This window comes from Siphateles boraxobius, unplaced genomic scaffold (genome assembly GCF_051911475.1).
Source record: "Siphateles boraxobius isolate OS27281-9 unplaced genomic scaffold, OSU_SipBor_1 19, whole genome shotgun sequence".
Taxonomy (NCBI): domain Eukaryota; kingdom Metazoa; phylum Chordata; class Actinopteri; order Cypriniformes; family Leuciscidae; genus Siphateles; species Siphateles boraxobius.
The window spans coordinates 20,886,900-20,909,857 of record NW_027508799.1 but is presented as its reverse complement, the minus strand read 5'-3'; the positions used below and the strand labels follow the sequence as shown (position 1 = coordinate 20,909,857).

Genomic DNA, 22,958 nt, shown 5'->3' with positions numbered 1-22,958 from the left:
ATAATCAAGTTTAATCTTGCAAATTTTCGCTCAATTCGAAATGACATGTCAACCGAAGCTGCACTTCTTTATTTACATTCCATGATTTTCAGCCACCTCAATTACTGTTTAACAAGTTGGTCTCAAGCAAGTCAGAGCGCAAAAAGACCTTTGGAAACATTATATAAACATGTCACGGTGAGATGTGGAGATAAACCCAAACGCAGACAGTATAAAATAAGACACGGTTTAATGACAAAAACAGGAAAACAAAACCCACGAGGGGGCAAAACAGATGGAACACAGAATACCAGACTGACTAGACTAAACTGGGAAACAAATGAACAAGAAAACAAACAAGACTTCAAGAGATGCTAACAATGACTAGATGTACACAGGGTACTCACGATCAACGTATAACAATGAACCGACCCAAGACAGCAAACACAAGGGGATTAAATAGGAAGACTAATCAAACATAACAGGTGACACGGGTGAAACACTAATGACAGAATCAGGATAACAAGGGGGCGGGGTAACGAGACGAGACAACACAAGCACATGACCAAAACACAAGGCCATGTGCTTGCACACAGAACATGGGTCTGTCATGATCCTGCCAAAATACTAGAACTCACAGACCTGATGGCAGAATCATGACAAAACAAGCCATTAAAATCATGGACAAAAAAACCAAGGCACTATCATCACTGTGCAATTTTTAAAAAACACAGCCTTTTAAACTGGGACAGTATTCATAAGTTTTTAGATTTGAGTCTTATATACAAAGTGACACATGATTTGGCCCCAGCTCCTCTGGCTGAGTTCATCAGCCAAAGAAACAGCTCAGAGCGTGTCACTCGAAGCTCTGCCAGAGGGGACTGTGTTGTCCCTCTGCGCAGGAGTGCTTTTAGTCGCTCGGCCTGGTCAGTGAGGGGGGCGCTGCTGAATGGAATTCTATACCTGAGGAGGCTAGACAGCTCAACACTTACAAGGCTTTTACAAAAAAGGTGAAAATTTTGCTCATTAACAATTATGTCTGCCAACATTAAAAGCCGAGCGTATTTAGTTGTATTATATATTTAATATAATATAGCCTTTTTGAAAATGTGTTTTTGTGTGTCTTATTATTGTAACAGGTACAGTGTACCCTACGTTATCTTATAGTGTTATTTATATTGTAGTTATATTGTAGTCAATTTGACATAGACTTGTAAATGTATTTTCTTGTTTGTATTGTAATGCTTTTTTTTACATCTTGGCCAGGGGACTACAGATGAAAAATAGCCTTTTGGCTAATTCTGGCTTTTTTAACCATGTTTGTTCATGCGTTTTATGAAATTGCACTGTCCCCTTTTAAATAAACCAATAAATCAAATCAAATCAAATCAACTACTGTGAGAATCATGGTAACTAACTAGTAATGACTCAAGTGTTACTACATACTTCTAAAGGAATTACTATTATTTTTTAGCTTTTGAGGTTTTTGGTGAAGTTTTAAATAGTAGATAGATGTAGTAACACTTTAGTCATTGCTAGTTAGTTACCATGATCTTCACTTCAGAATACGGATCCAAATAATTAGTAATTCCTTTAGAAGTATGTAGTAACACTTGAGTCATTACTAGTTAGTTACCATGATTCTTACAGTAGTTACTGATGTAAAGCCAATCCTAAAGTGTAGAATCTTCTAATCCTTCACAAGATATTTGCACACACATATATGAGCTAGGAGACATACATAAAAACATTTTTATGTTTAAGGTAGGTTAAATAATAAAATCCCTGTATATGGTATTTGGGTGGCTGATGACTCAATATGTTCCAGTAGGTTAAATAATAAAATAACTGTATATGGTATTTGGGTGGCTGATAACTCAATATGTTCCAGTAGTCACCGTGACTCTATTGATTCAATGCCAGTCCAGAGGAATGCCGGAAAATTGGCCACAGGACAAGTAAGGTCCTGACAACTGCATTTAAAAATCCATTTCTTTAAAATTATTTAGTTGATAAATAGTTCTCTAGGAAAGAGCATAGGCTAATTATTTCCCAAATCATAAGTCTGCTATGCTATTACATATTGATAAACATTGTGTATTAATTTACAGTAGCAGTTAAAATGTTAATACAGTGCTAGTCATTTGTTCTGCATTAGTTATGATTTCCATTACACGAGAGTAGGTGTTAAAACTTCATGCTGATTTGTACTCTGGTTTCGCCAAGATAATCACCAACTAAGTTGTAACTTTACAGTAACCTATGCTTCTCCATCCATTTACGCTTCTTTCCATCTGGTGACGTGAATTTCCTTCTGTCTGGTGTTAATAGCTGCAGTGTATTGCGCGTCAGCACACACAACGGCTGCAACCACAGTGCGGTCCCCCCATAACAACCCTCTGGATTGAGCGGAGTAGGTAACATCTCTAGGGTCTTCAAGTGGGCACCTTCCGTCCTCAGTGTTTCGTCGACTAGCCCACGACACCTCAAGAGGGCTCGACAGTGACTCTGGCGTCCCAGAGTCACCCCCCTCCGTCCCCCACTCAACTCAGCCCAGCTTACTGACCTCTACTTCCCTCTTGCTGCTGAGACCTAACCACAATCTCACAATCTCTCCGCAACCCAACCATACGCGCCAACCCGTTTGACTAAGGCTGTCGAGCCCCACTGGTGCGTTAATATGCAGTTTCAGTTGCAACGGTTCCATATGGCATACCACCTACCACAAATCACAATATCTGCCCAACCACCCGTCATTCACGCAATATACACAGGAACGTAATGCCTGTAAATACTATACAACCTATACAAATAAACCAACAGTTGCTGCTGAGAACTAACAACAATCTCACAATCTCTCCACAACCCAACCATACGCGCCAACCCGTTTGACTAAGGCTGTCGAGCCCCACTGGTGCGTTAATATGCAGTTTCAGTGGCAACGGTTCCGTATGGCATACCACCTACCGCAAAACACAATATCTGCCCAACCACCCGTCATTCACGCAATATACACAGGAACGTAATGACTGTAAATACTATACAACCTATACAAATAAACCAACAGACTCTTCAAGTTTTCAAGAAATCTACGAAACCGTAGCATGGCGGCCTGTACACAGCAAGCTAGAATCTTTCCGTCTCAACCACAGCCAGTTGCTGCTCCTTTCTGCTGCTTCAGATAAGTTTGTTACTGTGCGACGCAACTCTTGGCCACTGAATCCGACGTCTCTGAGGAACCGGGTTGTAGAGTGTGCCACAAAACCTCGACAACCAACCTCCACTGGATAAACCTGGACTCTCCATCCTCGCTGTTCTGCTTCAGTGGCCAGATGAGCATACCGCAGTTTCTTCCTCTCATATACCTCATCTACCGCATCCTCCCATGGCACTGTTAACTCTATCAGTTGAACAATGCGTGCTGATCCAGACCACAAAACAATATCTGGTCGTAGGTTAGTGGTGGCAATCTCAGGTGGAAAAATAAGCCGTTTATCAAGATCAGCCAGCATCTTCCAGTCCCTAGCAGCTTCCAGTTGTCCTGGGTGAGAATTGGTGTTAGCACCTTTTCTTGGTGGTTGCTCGCCTGGGTGGAGGAATATTGTCTTCTGCGTGTAATGTTTTGCTAGAACAGGCGGAAACTTATTGGTCATACTACGCTTGCCTTCTAATGCTAAAGCCAAACATCGCAATACTTGGTCATGGTGCCAAGTAAACCGACCCTGGCTAAGAGCCACATTACATCCTGTCAAAATGTGCCTTAATGTGGCAGGTGATGAACACAAAGGACAAGAAGGGTTTCCTCTCCTACCCAGAGGTTTAGGTTCGGAGGTGATGGGAGAACATCATATGTTGACCTAATAAGGAAACTGATCCTGCTCTCTTCCATTGACCAAAGGTCTTGCCAGCCCATTTTGCGTTGTTCCACAATCTCCCATCTCATCCACTCTCCCTGCTTGGCCTGGGAAATGGCCTTTATACATCTCATCCTCTCCTCCTGCTTTCGCACCTCGTTGACTACCAGCTTCCTCCATTGAGCTGGGCCTGCCTTGTGCCATTTAGGAGGAGCTAAACTCAGGCCAAAACCCCCTCTTGGTTTTTGGTGCATCCTGCCATTATTCCAACCTCTAAGCATTGCCATGTAGTGCTGAATTCTGGAGTTGAGAACCTAAATTGCAAATCTCCAAAATAGGCTTTCACTAAATTTGTTATCGACATCGGTACCCTGAAAAAATCAAATTAGGCCCAAAGTAGCTCATGTGGCACTGAACCATATGCATTAGCCAAATCCAGGAATGTCACGTGGAGCTCCTTCCTCTCCTTTTTAGCTGATTGAATTCGTTGCCAGATAACACTGATGTGTTCTAAGCATCCTGAGAATCCTGGAATTTTGAGCCCGCTTTTTGAACTGAAGTGTCAATGAAGCCATTCTTTAATAGGTAGGTTGAGAATCTCTGAGCAATAATGCTGAAGAAAATCTTGCCTTCGACGTTTAATAGTGAAATAGGGCGAAACTGACTGATGCTTGTAGCATCTTTTTCTTTGGGTATAAAGACTCCCCCTGCTCGGCGCCATACTCTAGGTACAACCTGCTTTTCCCAAGCCACTTTTATCAATTTCCACAGAATTCGTAGAACTCCTGAAGCACTCTTGTACACTCTGTACGGAACTCCATTAGGCCCTGGAGATGATGAAGCCCTTGCCTTTCTCACAACCTGCTCTATCTCTTTCCACTTAGGTGCACAGACCTCCATTTGGTATTCTGGTGGATTGACAGGTGGGATGTCTAACGGAATTGACATAGGCTCATGCCTTTTTGCATCTCTATGCGTTTCCTCCAAATATCTCTCTAGCTCAACCCTAGATGCTTTTAAAGTGCCATTCTTCTCACTGGTGAATAACTTCTTTACGAATTTGAATGGATCTTTATAGAAATTAGCCCTCGCACGCTCCTTCTTTTTGTAGCGTTTCCGTAGGCGCTCAGCTCTGCGTAATGTTGCAAGCTTATCTTTTATGGGCCTTTGTAAGAGATTGAGTCCCTCCTTCTGACTTTGTTCCGCTCTTTTCCATTGCTTCCTCAGCTGTCTCCTTTCTCTAACTAACCCTTCAATTTTCTGCTTCCGTCTAGACAATCCAGGAGTATTTTGTACTTTTTCCTTCCTTTTTTCCACACCAAACCTCTCACTTCCATATGCGTAAATGATGTCCCCAAATTTATCCAGCTTCTTTTCAACTGTACCAGTTAATCTTTCCAATGCAAAGCATAGATCTGTGTTTACCGTGTCCCATGTAGTTTTCTCACAAGCTCTTGGCCATCTAACTCCAGGCCTATGCCCGTTGAGGTTCTTTTCTCTCTTATGCTGGTTAGTCTGACCGGGTTGACAAGAATCAATGTGTTCATCACTAACTGTGCAAACCCTCCTCTCCTCTATGACAGGGGTGCTGATATCCTTTGAACTGTGGTTTGCTTCCTGTCGCTGGATTTCATTCGACTGACTTGACTGACTTCGTAAGAAGTATTGATCAATGCGAGGCCCTTGTCCCTTCTCCCTCAAGCATTTAATTTTCCCTTGATGAATCTTCAAACCTTTGCTAACTGCAGAACCTGAACTAGTCTTTTGTGAAGTACTATCCATATTCATATCCGTTTCCATTCCAAAGTCGTTAACTATGTTGTCCACCATTGAGTCATCTTCCGCTCTTGCAGACTCTAAGGGTATTTTCCTCTTTAATTTTTCAGAAGCCTTGGGCGGGTGTCTCCAGCATCCTGTAAACACAGAGCTGGATACTGCCGACAAGGGTAGCTAACCCTTACCAGCCCCATTGGGGTCTCTTTCCTCCTGTGAGCTGTCTCTCCAGGCTGTAACAAGGTCTTTCCCTTGTTGCCAGCAGCACTATTCACCGCAGTCACTGGACGTATCCAGATCTTCATGATTTCCATTACACGAGAGTAGGTGTTAAAACTTCACGCTGATTTGTACTCGGCTTTCGCCAAGATAATCACCAACTAAGACGTAGCTTTACAGTAACCTATGCTTCTCCATCCATTTACGCTTCTTTCCATCTGGTGACGTGAATTTCCTTCTGTCTGGATTATAACGCTATTGATTAGTTTTGCATGAATTATGAAACTTTTTCAGTAGTTCTCTGGGAAGAAGAAAAAAATAGGGTTTCACTTTATTTTGAAGGTCCCTTTTACACATTCTGTTGTCTATAAGTAACATTGCACTTACATGTCTACTAACTCTCATTAGAGAGTAAATAGAGTATTAGTAGACTGGTTGGGTTGGGGTTTTAGAATAAGTTGACATATAGTTGCAAAGATACTTATAGTCAGTAGAATGTGTGTTGGAGGATCATCACAGTAAAGAGTTGGCAGATATTAAGCAGACATCTCTAATGAGAGTTGACATGTAGTTGCAAAGTTACTTATGGCTCATTTCCACTGAGCGGTACGGTACGGTACAGTTCGGTACGGTACGCAATTATTTGTTTATAGTCAACAGTATGTTCAAAAGGGACCATCAAAATAAAGTGTGACCAAAAAAAGTAGTTATTGATTAGTTAATAGTGAACTACCACTTTCATCTCTGTGCTATTTCTTACTAATTTGTTAATCAGAATTTCTTGTTAGTTAATAGTGGTTACTAGATTGTTAAAATTGTGTTACTCATTTGTTCCTGTGTAGTTATTCATTAACGAAGGAACCGTATTTTAAAGTGTTACCGGGCAAGGATATAATTCAAAAACGAAGGTTTAATGTCTGATAATATAACAGAACAGACTGCTACACACACTAAATACAACAGAGATCAGACAAAGACTGACTGAACAGACGGAACTTAAATACAAACACAGATGACACTGATTAACAGAAAACATGTGATACAGATGATGATTAACTAAACACAGGTGATACAGATAAACTGATAATGACAGAGAAGACCACACATGATGTGATGACAGGCAGACAAGTCCTATGAAAACAAACTAAACAGAACACAACTCTGACAACAAGGTCCTATGTTGAGGGAATTAACTTTTTCTTGTGGCCACGAGTTTAAAGGGTTAGTTCACCCCAAAATTAAAATGATCCGATAATTTAACTTAGATTTTGAAAAAAAGCTCAAAAAAGTGAATCCATCCATCATACAAAATAATCTCTCCAGGGTGTTAATGAAGGCATTCTGAAGCGAAGCAATGCATTTTTGTAAGAAAATATCCATATTTATAACTTTATAAAGTATAATAACTGGTTTCCGGTAACGGCTGTATGCAAGTCTAGTTCCAGTCGAAAGAGTGACCTCGGACCTGACCCAAAAGCTATTGTCCTTTGAATATGTTCTTAATTTCTTTATCAAAATCCTTCATTCATAAGCAAAAATGGCTTATGTCTCCTTTATGTTTTCCTCTTTTTCTTACTGAATTTAACTCTTGTATTTCATCCCTTAGACTTATAAATAAAACATTTTATGCATTATGATGATTTATTCAAAGATAGTATTGAACCTTATTATTTTGCTTTCCTTTTTTTCTGTGTAATTCCATATTTTGTTGTACACAAATCCATGATATTTGTTTTCTGTTTTTGTCATTGTGTCATTATTTTCCCTGATCTTGTATGTAAAGATCAGCAAACAAGCACACAAAAAAATAACCTTTTAGGAATAAACTTTTACAAAAAAGTAAAAACTTTATTGGCATGATCATTTACAGTATTTACAAAACATATACTTTAAGTATCATACAGAATGTTAATTAGGTAGAGATATGGAGAGATATAGAGAAAAGTAAGGCAAATGCATATCAATGAAAAAATAATACAACCAATAAGAATTAATATATAAATATTAAATAAAAAAAGAAACAATCAGTGAATGGATTTAAAAGACTGAATATGGGATGTGATAGATCAAAATATTTATTGTAGGCCTACATTGTTTTATGTTCTTACATATTCTTTTTGATAATAACAAACTTAATTTGAATGGCTCTGTCTATGCTTATTTTTTTTTCTCATCCTTAATTCAAAATAAAATATTAATTTATTAACAATATCCATTTCTCATAATCCCAGGTTGCGATGTCATGCAGGTTTGTTTAAACATTAAACTCGTGGCCACAAAAGTTGATGTCGAGGCCACATGCCACAACACAAGGATGCCATTACCTTGATAAAATGATCTCGTGGTCACAACATATTATCACTTTCCCACGACAAAACTGTGAACTGGTGTCCTGGTCACCGTATTCAACCTCTCACATACACACTGCAGTCCGGACAGAATTATCAGGGACAAAGAATGTCTCGGCTTTTTGTACAGTTTTTATTTATAAAACTTTCTAAAAAAATATGTAAATAAAGATTTTAAGGGCAGTATTCACAAATATAATTCTAATTTAAATTAGGTGTATGAAACATACAAAACTGCTTCTATAAACACTATTGTGTAATTGTACAATTGACTTTATCTGAGATCCTTTTTGTGACAACTTTTCAATGTCACAACTTCCCACGATGAAGCAATGATGTGGTCAGAACAACCTTTTTTTGCTTGAGAAAACATACCATAAGGTTTTGTGTTTTTTGTGCAATCAGTCCCATAGAGACCACCATCAAGTAAAGTTTAACTGCCTTTACTTCAGTTTTTCAAAACAGAATATTTGTTTCAGATGATTCATGATTATGAGAAAAAAACATTTGTAAAATATAAATCTTTAAATCTTAAATCTTTCCAGAACAATGATTTTTAAATTATGTTGTTTATGTTTGTATCATTTTTGTGATGTATGTTTGACCTTTACTTAGGTTTAACCTTCTTTTAAGGGCGAGATGGGTGTAGCTGAGAAAGTCTGTGTTTTTGTCTTTCTCTTACAAGGTATGTGTATCTCTTCTTCACCTTCACCAATTACTTTAATGAGACATTTGTTAGATGAAGTGAACAGCTAAAAGATGTATCATGAATGTGTGTTTTATATCATTAGTGTATTTGAGTCTGTTGTGTATAGGTCTAAATGGCTTAATTGCATAATTGTAAAGTATTTGAGTAATACTACTATTACTTATCGGATCTGTTAAGACAGAATACTTACGATTCCTCAATTGCATTTACAAGAAATACGTAATACTTATTTCTCGATTACAGTTTCATGTAGACTTAAAAGTACAAAGTACATTATGACATTCACCATGACTTAAACCTTTCCACAATGATTTAAAAATAAAAATTGTGTTATTCCTTATCTTAATGTGACTAACAAGCCAATCAATCATGCTCACATAACTTTTCTTTTAAACAACCAATAAAGTATTTGCATCAAAAATATTTTAAAAAATAATTTTTTTATACTGTCTCTTAATTGTTTTCAAAAGTCAATTGAAAATCTAAGAAAAGTATACTTTTTACTTGTAAGTTTAATAAACGTGAACACTTTTTTTACTTTCACTCAATTATTAATATTTATTTATTTTTTGGCTAGATACTTAGACTCTCAATGGAGTTAATAAAAATTGACACAGTCTCTGTACTTTAACTTTAGTACCATTTCTCACTTCCACTACATTACACCCAGAGGTCTGTTGTGTTACATGTAACATGTTGCAAAGTAACATGTAACAAAGTAACAAACAAACAAAGTAACAAAGAATTTTAATGCAAGCTGTATACTAAAGACCATATTCATAAATGTAAGATGAAGAAAGTTGAACATTAAATATGATACATTTTATTTTAAATCGAGTATTCTGACTTTTTGCCAAATTACAATTCTGATGTTGATTCAGTCAGTACTGAAGCATCTATCCACACAGGCTGTTTATTGATTTTCTCCTCTGATTGTAATGCTATATTATTCATTTGAACTGAATAAAAGGAGGTTTATTTGTAAACTGAAAAGCCTAGTTAATAAAGGGTTTGTGTTTACTTTATGGCTAGAAATGTGCTTGTACATTTCTTGGTGTGTTTTAACAGTTTGTGTTGTGTGTTATTAGGTGTTTGCTGTAGAGATTTCAGCATCAGTCTGCCAGAGAAGATTGAAGCTCTCAGTGGATCCTGTGTGATTATAAAGTGCACATTTGAGATTAAGAAAGCAGATGACAAAGACCTCACTGAGAGAGATGCTACAGGACTGTGGCGCAGAGATGGAACTAATGATGTAGTGTTTAACTCTAGAGATCACAAACCTAATTACTTTAAAGGGAACATAACTGGAAAACTACATGAGAAGAACTGCACCACTATCTTTTATGATGTTAGTTCAAATCATAATGGTAAATATTACTTCAGGATTGAGAGTGGGCGTCTGAAATACAGCTACATAAAAAGCACCTCCACTGTAAATGTCATTGGTGAGTGATTTAAGTCTGTTATTGATGAATGTGTTGAATGAATATTTTAAATGTATTTGTCATGCCATTATTGTCATTATACTTAATCTTGTATTTGTGTGTCTTTCAGAGTCTCCCCCCAAACCCACAGTGAGGCTGTATAAGGATCAGGATGAGGATGAAGATCAGGATCAGGATCAGGATGAGGTGTTGGAGGGGAAATCTGTGAGTCTGCGCTGCTCTGCTGAGACTCTCTGCTCCTCTCCTCCACCAACTCTCACATGGAGCTTCACTCCCAGAATCCCCCTCAGTGAGAGCAGCAGACAACAGGAGCTCCTCATCTCTGATCTGAACTTCACTGCTACTCACCGTCACCACAGAGTCACTTTCACCTGCACTATAACCTACCAGCTACAGGACAAGAACAAAACAGCACAGGACAACATCACATTACATGTTCAGTGTAAGTGATGCTATCCGTTTTGAGTTGTAAATCATATTATTGTAAATTATATCGAGTAACAATGTATTTGTTTCCCCTCAGATTCCCCTAAAAACACATCAGTTTCTGTGCTTCCGTCCAGCTCGGTGTTGGAGGGCTGTTCAGTGACTCTGACCTGCAGCAGTGATGCAAATCCAGCAGTGTTGAACTACACCTGGTCTAGATGGAGTGAAAGAGAGTTGCTGCAGACTGGAAACACTCTTACCTTCAACAGGACCGACCCGACACAGAGTGGCTTTTACCACTGTAAAGCTCAGAACAAACATGGCTATCAAGAGTCATCAGTGATGCTGGACATTCAGTGTGAGTAATAAAGAGAATAGAGAGAACCTATCAACCAATAATAAAAAACTATTTCATCATTAAGTATATTTCTATGAAGCACAAAAAAAGTTATTTAGCAGAATGCCCTGGCTGTTTTTTTTTCTTAAATCAACATCAGTGAACTGGGGCTGTCAGGTTAAAAAAAGAGAAAAAATTAACATTAGACATAGGTCACATTTGAGGTGTTTGTTTCTTTGTTTGTTACAATTTTTTAATATTCGTGCATCACTATTCATTTGCACTTATCCAGAAGTGATTCTTTCTGCTGTTGGAGTATCAGTCTCTGTGACTCATGCTCAATCCTCTGGATGTCCTTCCTCTGCACTCTTCCTCTTCTTCACTGAAGTGTTCATCTGGCTCACCTCCGCTTGACATTGCAACATGCTCTCTTCAGCCCTTTTTCTCTTCTCGTTAACCTTTTGGTTACAAACAGTTCATGAACTACAACTTTCACAATTTTCTTCTCATTTCATCTTGTTTCAATGACACACAAAATGCAACATCATTCTGAGTTGCCTTTTGCACAACATAGCATTTCATGCAAGCATATATGGCATTAATTTAAAAGCAATTAAATACCATCTTTGAACAGGTAAATAGCAATATCTAAATATCTCAAATTAATAAATAAATCCTTTATTAGTACTCCAGTGTCAAGTTAAATCTACTATAGAGCCAGGAATAAATACAAACAAAAACAAGTATCAGCTAGTGTCTGAATGGGAACTGCAAGCCAGTAAAATTTGTCATTAATATGTAAGCCATCATCAATGATTGTATGTGAACTACAATAGAAAAGCTACTAAGAAAAAGTCCCAGTTGTCCTGCTTAGACATTTCTTGGTCTTTCTCTCTATTAGATGCTCCTCAAATCTCCACTTCCTCAAGCTGTGACAATGTACCTGTGTGTTTCTGTGAGGTTGATGGGAATCCCTCTCCAGAACTGGTGTGGCATCTGTCTGGACGTCCTGTCACGAACTCTTCAAACATGTTCATCATTGAAGAGCGATTGAACAGCACAGGCTTGAGGAGCTCCATCACTCTACATCAGTCACTCTCACACACATACATTCTGAAGTGTGTCGGTAACAACACTCATGGCACTGCAAGTCAACTGTTTCAACTGAGTCTGAATCTCTTCTCTCAAGAGGCTTCATGTAAATTTCAACTTTAATCTATTTCAATCATTGATATGACAATGAATCAGCTATAGCCTGCTGCTTATTTTAATGAATGGAATTATTCAGATACATTGTGTTAAATATTTGCTTGATATCAATACAGTTGCTCTTTGGAATAAAGAAAGTTTCCATGAACTGTCACTTTAACAGTGTTTAACGTTTACACCGTCCTGGTTGGATTCGTAGCTGGGGCTACATTTATGGCCATCTTATGGGTCACAACACTGCTGTACAAGTAAGTATACTTTGTGATACCTGATGTAAACACTATAGCATGATCTTTCCCCTAAGAAAAAACAACAACAAAAAAACACAAATGTGATCAGTTGTTTCTGTTAGATAGCAATGAGTTAAATATAGAGCAAATAGAGACTATTGCTTGAGAAAAAAAACCAATATTTTCCCAGAAAAAAACCCTCATGCGTTTCTAATTTTATTTGATCTACAGAATTTTAAGAGAACATCTGAGCCAAATTTGGACTACGTAGCATTATATTTAATTTAAAGGGATAGTTCACCCAAAAATAAAATTCAGTTGTTCCAAACCCGTAATACTTTCGTTCATCTTCGGAACACAAATTAAGATCTTTTTGATCTGACAGCTATGCAACTGACACTTAGACTGTCACGGAACGGGTAAGGAAAAAAGTGTGAGGACTCAAGTGCAGGAGAAATTATATTTATTTACAAAAGAAAACAAACACAAAACAAAACCCACGAGGGGGAAAACATAACTAATAAATATAAAACAAAAACAGAACATGAAACTTACTGGAGGATCACAGGGAACAGGAAACATTAGACAACGATCCGACAAAGACTGCAAACAAGAGGAGACTTAAGAAGGGAACAAATCAAGAGGGGACAGGTGGAAGAACTCAAACAATAATCAGGTAACGAGGGGGAGGGATCAGACAAGGACAAGAGCACGTGGCCCAAAATAACAAAACACCCATGTGCAACGCAAGACAGGACAGGCATGTGACATAGACGCTTTAAAAAGTTCATAAAGAGATTGTAAAACTATCCATATGAATTGAGCGGTTTAGTCCAAATTTTCTGAAGAGACTCAATTGCTTTATATGATGAACAGATATAATATAGGATTTTATTCAAATAAACATCAATCAACAGAAACTCAAGCATGTTCACTTGATGTGCGAAAACCAATGAGGTTCATTTTCATGCTACACAACACGTTTGAGCTTCCACGAGAACCAACAAGGTTCATTCTCATGCTACACAGCACGTTTGAGCTTCCACGAGAACCAATGAGGTTCATTCTCGTGTTACGCAGCACGTTTGAGCTTCCACGAGAACCAATGAGGTTCATTCTCGTGTTACGCAGCACGTTTGTGCTTCTGCAAGAACCAATGAGGTTCATTCTCGTGTTACGCAGCACGTTTGAGCTTCTGCAAGAACCAATGAGGTTCATTCTCGTGTTACGCAGCACGTTTGAGCTTCTGCAAGAACCAATGAGGTTCATTCTCGTGTTACGCAGCACGTTTGAGCTTCTGCAAGAACCAATGAGGTTCATTCTCGTGTTACACAGCAGTTTGAGCTTCTGCAAGAGGTTTGTTCTAGCTTGCACGCCAAGCAGGTTCAGTTGTTTATATGCGAATAAAAGCCCAAATTAAATCTGTTCATCATATAAAGCAATCAAGTCTCTTCAGAAAATTTAAACTAAACCGCTCAATTCATATGGATTAGTTTTACGATCTGTTTATGAGCTTTTTGAAGCGTCAAAGCGGTAGTTGCATATAGTTGCCAATGGAGGGACAGAAAGCTCTAAGATTTCATCAAAAAGATTCTGAAGATGAGTCTCTGAAAAGAGTCTTACGGGTTTGGAACAACATGAGGGTGTGTAATTTAATGAATAATTGAATAATTTTTGGGTGACCTATCCCTTTAAGTCTCCTGAGCAATGAAAGAGCAACCTCCGAGCAATAAAAATGTCTAATGAATGTGGTGCAAGCTGTTACAGTATATGTTTTTAATTAAGGATTATTTCTGTAGATGCATCTGCAGGACTCAAAGGGGAGATAAAACTGGACCCATTCAGACTGATGTGGTATGTTACAGTATATCAAACACACATTCTATTCATTCTCAAACATGTCAAACTCATGTACGCCAGAACACTTTTACATAAAGTTACTCTCCCCAAGTTTATTTTTCATAAAAGCTCTTTACTGATGCTTCTCCATCTTTTCATCCACTAGGTTGATTCAGTGGACAGTAGGGAAGAGCCTTTTTATGTCAATAAAGTTATGTTATCAGCTGAAGCCCCCACAATAAATCATCCAGAAACTCTACATTATTCCACCATTAACTTTAACAATACCAAACCAGAATCAAAAGACATTAAAGGCATCTCTTCGCTTACTGTCGACTATGCTGTGGTCCGATATTGCGGTCGAAACGTAGCAGATAGCGAGGCAAAGATCACAGGAGTTTCCTCAATGCCATATGAAGATACCATTTACCAAGTTCCTCACAAAGCAAGGAGGAGAGCAGATATGGACGTAAAGCAAGGTGAATCTATCTAAGAAAGCATCAAATATAATATTTATAAATAAAATTCATTTTAAAGCACATGGAAGCCATGCTTAAATATATATTTTGTCACTGCATTAGATAACAAGTGATGAATCACATTTTTATATGGTGTCAAGGAGATTTTAATGGGTGTTTAAAGTAATTTCCTAATTAAGTTCAGAGCTGTCCTATCAGAGTAACCACTGGTGTAGTTCATTACATTTACTATGAACATGTTCCACTAACACTGGACAATCACAAAGTTTCATTTATTTTTGTATTCATTTTGTGTGTATTAATATATCATTTAAAACCTCCACAAACTTATTTTTGGATGTGTTTGTGCACTCTTTCTTTAAAATGCCTTTATTATTATTATTTTGTTCTATAATTTTCTCATGTTACACTTTACAATAAATCTTTAAGTGTCCAAACAACATATTTACAATGTGCAGATTATTTCCAAATAAATGTTGTTGTTGACTGTGCACTTGCACCATTTCAAATGGGTCCTGAATATACTTTTATTTTGGTTAGCATTTGTATATTTGATTGAGACCTGCAACATTCTGCAATAATAAAGTATTTTTTATAGACATTTCAAAACCAAAGTTTTTTCCTTTCAGGTTTTATATTCATGTATGCAAGATAAAAACAAAAGAAATAAGTGTTTTTTAAAATGCACAATTGTAAGGCTCCAATTTGTAAACTTATTTTTTCCTTATGTTTCTCTGCCTGTAGGATTTTACTGGCAAAAATGTATTTTTGCCATTTTATTTTAATGACCAGTACAATTTAGAAGCCTATATTCCAACTTACACCTATAGCATTCACAATATGATTATGTGATTGTAACTTTCATTAAATCAAATAGAATGAGTTCAGTTGCATCCATGCCTAATTTCCCTGTCATGTTGCTCATTATTTTTATAAATGTATTTGCAGACCCAAGCAGTCACTGAGTCCATTCATATATATAACTCAAGCTCGTTGAATGTCCTTAATGCAAATATCATTGCTCTAAACTCAGATCATATTCAGTTCCATTACGACCATTTAAAACTCCTTATCTCATGTGACACAAGAAAACAGCATTTTCCTGTTGACACCTGTTTTGCATTATGGCTTACAGCATTGGCTTTATTCTCAAAGATGCATTCATCTTTCTTTGTTTATCTTTGCAAATTTACATGGGTGATCATTTGAACCCTGACCAAGTTTTGCATAAAAATGTGAACTATGTAGCCTGATCCCCTCTAAGGAAGTCACAAGGTATAGACCTATTCTTTATATAACGTACGTTTCAAAAGCATTTACACTCAACCTTTTAGTAACCACAAAAGTTATAGCCTACATTTTAAGTTAGTCAAAGTGTGCTATAGTACTGTGCAAAAGCCTTAGGCACCTTAGTATTTCCCCCCCAAAAAAGATTTTAAGCCAGTTATTTATATCTTTTGCTGTAGTATGACAGTAGGAAATATCAGTTTACGTTCTCAAACATTCCTTTTTCCATTAATTGTAATAACTGAGTGAGATTTTTGTATGCGCAAGGAGTCTGACAATAGCCGGTGCTCCACAAAGAGATCTCATTGAGATTGCATGAAGAAATAGAAACAACTAAGGCCACTTCTCCAAGACGATTGAAGAAACCTACCTGTTTTCTCGTTGTCTAGTGTTGATGTCGCACGCGGCTGATGTTGTCATCGGCATTCATCTGGAAGACATATTTTTGCTCATCTGCAATACGTCTACAGAACGTTTCCTGTCAGATATCAAATAGACGTTTAGAAAATGTCTTTAAGATGTTTATGATTTAGAATTATCTAAAACTGACATATATCAGATGCTTTCCAGATTAAGTGATCTTTAACAGACATCTTGCAGACGTACATGTGCTATCTCTCAGGTGTTCCTGTCTTGTTTTGTTTGAGCACATGGCTTGTGATTGTGCTGGCTGGCCATGTGCTCTTGTTTTTGTTTTTATTGTGAGCACATGGCATGTCATGTTTGTTTCTTTGTGCCATGTGCTCTTCTGTCTATTGTCTTCTTTACTCTTTCCTCTCACAAATGATGGAATTTTCCCGCTTCCCCGCCATTCCCCGCACAATAAGCCCACAATGCAAGATGGCAGCATGTCTCTCTTTCTGTGTGTGATTGAGTGGCTGATTTTTGTTTTTTGAAAATTGCCAACTGATCATTTTGTGAGCTTTTGTACAATTTAATATAATGTAGAGTCAGCATTTGTTATACTCGGGGATTGTGTTTTAGGATGCAAATCCGCATAGTTCAAGTCGGGACTGTAATCCTCAGTGAACTGGCATTGCGTCAGTCCTAGCAGTGCAGACTGAAACAGTATCCATAAAATCTCAGTCTGAACAAGTGGTTACGAGCATTAAACTGGTACGGAAATTTACCGGCAAATCCGCGTTACAGTCACGTCTGTTTCACTGCTCTAATACGGATCCAGCCCGGGCCCGGTTTTTAACCGCGGGAACAACAGTCGCAAAGCAGATTCGGGCCGTATCCGTGATGCGAGCGCGCGATTTTTCTTTCTGCAGAACGAAGAGGAGGCAGCCACAGTCGGAACTCGCGGGCATCCTACCTCAAAAACTTCACCAAGGTAAGCTCAAACTGCTATTAATGAATGAATTTCTTGATTATGTTGTCTACTCGTTAACTTAAAAGGTTTTTCTGCTCCTTTGATCGGTTTTGAATAGTATTAGCTGACTCTAATGTTATCAGAGGAGAGCATGCTAACATGAAGATGGCCCAGAAGACTGTAATTATATGTAATTTATGAACTATTATACATTTTTTATTTTCTTAAATGTGCTGCGTGGTAACGTTAATTTCAGGGATAGGCTTGCTTTACGTTAACGTTATGTCAACCTAACTAATGTCTCCCGCAAGACCCTCATTTTAAAAGAGATTTTATTAGTACCTTAGCTGATACCTGCCAAAAGTTTGGAAACGTTTACATTTTTTACACCAGTAGGCTAAGTATGATATAATACCAAGAAGTTGAGTGTTAGAGTATTTCGTAAACCATCTTCACAACCTAAATCATATTTATGGCTAAGATATTACTATTTCTTCAAATTAATTTCTTACTTTAGTAATTCAGTCCCATCAAACATAAAACTACTTTTGTGATATCTTATTCTGATCAATTTAGAGGGATAGTTCACCCAAATTTTTTTATTTGCTGTTAATTTACTCACTCTAGGGTCATTCAAGATGTAGGTGTCTTTTTTTCTTCTTCAGTTTAACAGTAAAAATGTTTAGCTGAAAACAGTCAGTTCCTCTGTGATTCTTATAATGGAAGTCAATGCTACCCTCACTTTGAGAGTCATAAAAACATACTGTATACCGGCAAAACAATAAAACCTTAATGTATGGTTAGGTGCCACAGGTATTGATTTTGTTGATGGTGTATGTTTCCCTTTAAATTAATATTTAAATTGTTGAAATACATGTTTATCCCTTAAATTATCTACATTACTGAAGAACTATCAATTAGGAGCTTATTAGTTTGGGGAAGTTGGAGATGTTTATGGCACTTTTTTGTTTTTTTTCCAACAGGATCTGTAAGGAGTAACCAGTCCTCTACGGGTGCAGCAGATACTGACATAGATTCTTACACCATCCGTTGGTTTAATCTTGCCTCTGACCATGGCGACGGCCGGAAAGAATGTGCAAGAGCCAAAGAGGCATTAACTGAGGTAAATTTCAGATAGAAGCAGCATAAGGGGGGCTTTCACAATTTACAAGCCATCAGGGTGCTTCCCCAAGAACTAATGGAAAGATTTCTCAAAGTCTAATTCAGATGCGTGCAGAACATTAAGCTCACATTCTCTGTGTTCATTAGTTTATGATCTGTCTAACGTTAACTATGAAAAGGTTCCTCTGGTGTGAAAGCCTCCTTAGTGGCAGTTTGTGTTTTTAGCTATTACTGTTTTTCATCAGTATAACATTACAATAGTGGCAAACCCCACTGCATTTATTCTTGTAAAATTACCAAATTAAAAAAAAAAATCTGGTCATTTTAATTTGCAGCATAATGTGTAATTATTATGGTAATGGTTAGCATAAGTTGCCTTTAGCATCCAATATAAAAATATTTCTGCCTTATGGTGAACAGAATCCCCGTCAGATCGCAATCAGAAGCTACTTGAAACACCCGCTGGTGTCTGAACTAGTGTTGTCAAAAGTAACGACTTCGGTACCAAATCGGTACAATTTTTTTTTCAATTGTGACAATACCAGCATTTCCCTCTAGCATTTTTAGCGCTGTTGAACAAATTCTTAAACGCCTCTGATTGGCTATTGTGTTCTCACGCACAAAATTTAAGTCTGTGATTTGCCATTGCTCTGACAAGCTCAACATAGGTCTCTGATTGGCTACAATGATCAACGTTTCAAAAGCATGTCATCTTCATTGAGCGCTTACACAGTATTTGAAAGCAGGCGTCTATCAGCAGATCCATCTATCAGTGGTAAGTGCTTGGTGAAGACGACATGTTTTTGAAACGTTGATCATTGTAGCCAATCACAGATATATATGTTGAGCACATTAACACAATGGCCAATCAGATACATAATATTGAGCCCCATAGCAGTCAGATTTCTCATTTAATGGTAATTACATGAGTATCTACTGTTTTCGTCTCAAAGACTAGTTTACAAATAAAAAACAGCAGTGTCATAATTATTTTGCAGATGCCAGATGCAGATGGGAATTAAATGGCACGTGTGAAGGGGTTTGTAGTTCCATGGCTTTCCTACCCTTCTGTTTGGTTCTTGATGGATTTGCAGTTCATGATATTAACATGTTTGGGATGCAGCTTTTTGCTGCCTCTTTGCTACTCAAGAAGACCTTGTCTTTTGGGACAAATAAATTCACAAGGGTTATGATACTACACAGCACAAGTATGTAAATGTATTCTTTAAAATATACATATATACATACACACAAGTTCTGAGATTGTTTAACTATTTGTGTACCACTGTTTGAAACTTTGTGAAAATGATGTAAGCCCAGCAAGTAGAGACTTAAGTGGTTTATGAACTTTGATTTTAGCTCTTGTGCAAAAATTATTAAAAGAAAAAAGATGCACAGTGGCACTGTTTTTGCATTGTTTTGTGTAATAAATGGAAGGAGAAAATCAAAAGAAAGCCCTTGAATGTGTCAAATTTACTGTCCAATTTGTTTTTAATGCATGATTATTGTGAAGTAGTGGCTGTGAATTAGTGCTAACACAGGTGGTATTTTAGTGTAAAGTGTACATTTTAGTGTAAACTTCTATAGCAGTACTTTCAACGCCTAAGCATTTCATGTTAAAACCTAACAGAAAAAAGATCAGTGGCATAAGACTATAAGATATTCTAGATATGTATACTTCTTAAAGAGAGAGCGAGTGTGTCTGTGTGTACAGTCTACAAAATGAGCTGGCCCTGATCCGGCATGATTCTGGACCAGATCCAAAACAGAGCTGGACCAGATCTGGCCCACATTTTGTCACGGTATACAAATCCATTGGTTCCTTCTCGTCTCGTGTTTATGTTGTTGTATGAAAGCACGTGTGTAGTGGGTGTGACATTCCTTGATCCGCTACAGCTGTTCATCATCTCATCAGCAGCTGCAGCAGATCTCATCTCACTATATATACTCACCGCCTTCTCATCCTCTTTGTCAGATCGTTTTGGTTGATGTCTCGTGTGGTGTTCCTGTCAAGTCTTCCTGCCTCTCCTGTCATCGTGTTTCCGTGGTTTCGTTGCCTTGTTGTGGATCGTCGTTTCGTGTCTTCACTTCACGGACTCCACTTCACGGATTATCACTTCACGGACTCGCACTTCACGGACACGCACTTCACGGACTTCTCACGCTGGCCATCAAAGTCCCTGCGTCGCCCGTGTCTATCATCTGTTCTGTGTTCGCCTGAATAATAAACCTGAGTAAACCTGCTATTGCTTCCTGTTGTGCTTAAACGTCATGACAGAATGATCTGACCGTACCATGGAAGCAGCAGGGGGATCACCCACCACCTTAGAGGAGTTCGTTCACCACAGTGTAAGGAGAATGGATTCACAAGAGAGAATTCTAGGTGACACGGGTCGTGCGATACAAACCTTAGCAACGCAGGTGTCCGAGCTCACCCAACAATTCCAACGTCTTCAGACTCCCGCTGCGCCCCCCACACCAGCCGTTCCTCCAACACCACCAGAGAATCACGCACACAAATGAGCCACGCCTACCGGTCCCGGAACCCTACGTGGGTGAGTCTGCATTCTGCTGAGCATTCCTAACCAGATGTTCTATGCATTTCGCGTTGCAGCCCAGAACGTTCAATAATGAACAGGCCAAGGGGGCATTCGTTATTACCCTGTTGACCGGGAAAGCGGCATTATGGGGAACGGCGGTGTGGGAGAATCAAGACCCATGCTGTGCCTCGTTCCAGACACTCTCCGCGGAGATGAGACGAGTCTTCGATCGGGCCGTTGCGGGGAGAGAGGCCGCTAGGGTGTTGGCCGACCTCCGGTCGGTCTCGGATTATTCCATCGAGTTCCGCACCCTGGAGGCCGAATGTCATTGGAACGAGGAGGCGCAGTGGGACATGTTCCTGCATGGGTTGGCTGACCGCGTCCAGAGAGAGATCTACGCCCTGGACCTCCCCACGTCGTTGAATGGGTTGATCGAGTTAGCTCTGAGGGTGGACGCTCGACTTATCAGAGCAGGAGGCAGAGTCCCGTCTATTCAACACTCGGGAGGAGTAGAATCTCAACGTTCCAGCGGCAGGGACGCGGTCAGCCCAATCTTCGATCACGAACCCATGCAGGTGGGTCGAGCTCGGCTTTCCCGGGAGGAGAGGGAGAGGCGGAGGTCCCAGGGCCTTTGCCTATACTGCGGAGGTGCTGGACACTATGCTTACAACTGCCCGGTAAAAGGCCAAGCCCGATAGTAAGTATGAGGCTACTATCGGGTGGGATCTCCGCCGAGAAGACCTCATCCACATCTACCCTCCTCCCTGTAAGACTGAGATGGTCAGTTCACCAACACGACTGTCAAGCACTTCTGGACTCTGGGGCGGAAGGTAATTTTATGGACAGCACTTTTGGACACAGATTTCAGATTCCCCTCAAACCACTCACACAGAGGATTGCAGTACACGCTTTAAACGGTCAGGAACTTCCCACCATTTCATTCATCACTGAAAACATCACTTTCATTACTTCAGGCAATCACTCAGAGACTATTTTATTTACATATTGGATTCACCCCTGGCACCCATCGTTCTCGGACATCCCTGGCTCATCCGTCATAACCCCCGAGTGGACTGGCATCAGAAAGCTGTGTTGGAGTGGAGCAAGGAATGTCATAAGTCTTGTGTGATGTCTGCTTGTCCGTCTGTAGCTGTTTTTGTGTTACAGGAGGAGGCAGGGAATTTGTCTAACATGCCCGAGGAGTACCACGATCTGAAGGAAGTGTTCAGTAAGTCTCGGGCTGCTTCTCTTCCTCCGCATCGTCCCTATGACTGTGCTATAGATTTACTGCCAGGTAAGTCTCCGCCTAAGGGCAAGTTATACTCGCTTTCTGTCCCAGAGAGGAAGGCCATGGAGAAATATATTTCTGATTCTCTAGCAACCAAGTTCATCCGTCCTTCCTCTTCTCCAACGGGGGCGGGGTTCTTTTTTGTGGGGAAGAAGGATGGGTCTCTGCGACCTTGTATTGATTACCGGGGGTTGAATAACCACACGGTAAAGAATACTTATCCTTTGCCGTTGATGTCTTCAGCCTTCGAGAGGTTGCAGGGAGCGTCCGTCTTCACGAAATTGGACTTACGTAACACTTATCATTTGGTTCGCATAAGGGAGGGGGATGAATGGAAGACTGCTTTTAATACCCCCAGGGGGCACTTTGAATACTTGGTCATGCCTTTCGGGCTGTCCAACTCCCCAGCAGTCTTCCAGGCACTGATCAATGACGTGTTGCGAGACATGATTGATCAGTTCATATATGTCTTACTGGATGACATATTGATATTTTCTTCGTCTCTCCAGGAACATGTGCAACACGTCCGACGAGTGCTTCAGAGGTTGTTAGAGAATGG

At 39.1% G+C, this 22,958-nt stretch overlaps 1 protein-coding gene across 2 annotated transcripts; it reads left to right on the top strand.

The window, feature by feature from the left end:
- The first annotated feature begins 8,778 nt into the window (after positions 1–8,778).
- Positions 8,779–15,456, top strand: LOC143741754 (sialic acid-binding Ig-like lectin 5). 2 transcript variants are annotated; one of them, XM_077234152.1, is made up of 8 exons: positions 8,779–8,858; positions 9,971–10,327; positions 10,437–10,769; positions 10,851–11,111; positions 11,992–12,288; positions 12,463–12,547; positions 14,329–14,383; positions 14,535–15,456. In XM_077234152.1, the coding sequence occupies exons 1-8, from the start codon at positions 8,813–8,815 to the stop codon at positions 14,859–14,861; spliced, it is 1,761 nt and encodes a 586-aa protein (XP_077090267.1). In that variant the 5' UTR covers positions 8,779–8,812; the 3' UTR covers positions 14,862–15,456. The 2 variants fall into 2 exon arrangements, with proteins under 2 accessions (XP_077090267.1, XP_077090266.1); XM_077234151.1 differs by lacking the exon at positions 8,779–8,858 and having other exon boundaries at positions 9,861–10,327.
- The last annotated feature ends 7,502 nt before the right edge of the window (positions 15,457–22,958 follow it).

What these genes read in the sequence shown, in the direction of transcription:
- LOC143741754 (XM_077234151.1), top strand. Translation starts at nt 9,907, where the DNA reads ATGGCTAGAAATGTGCTTGTACATTTCTTGGTGTGTTTTAACAGTTTG. An exon ending in CTCCACTGTAAATGTCATTG is followed by an intron (nt 10,328 to 10,436) that starts GTGAGTGATTTA and finishes TGTGTCTTTCAG; the next exon opens with AGTCTCCCCCCAAACCCACA. An exon ending in CTTCTCTCAAGAGGCTTCAT is followed by an intron (nt 12,289 to 12,462) that starts GTAAATTTCAAC and finishes TCACTTTAACAG; the next exon opens with TGTTTAACGTTTACACCGTC.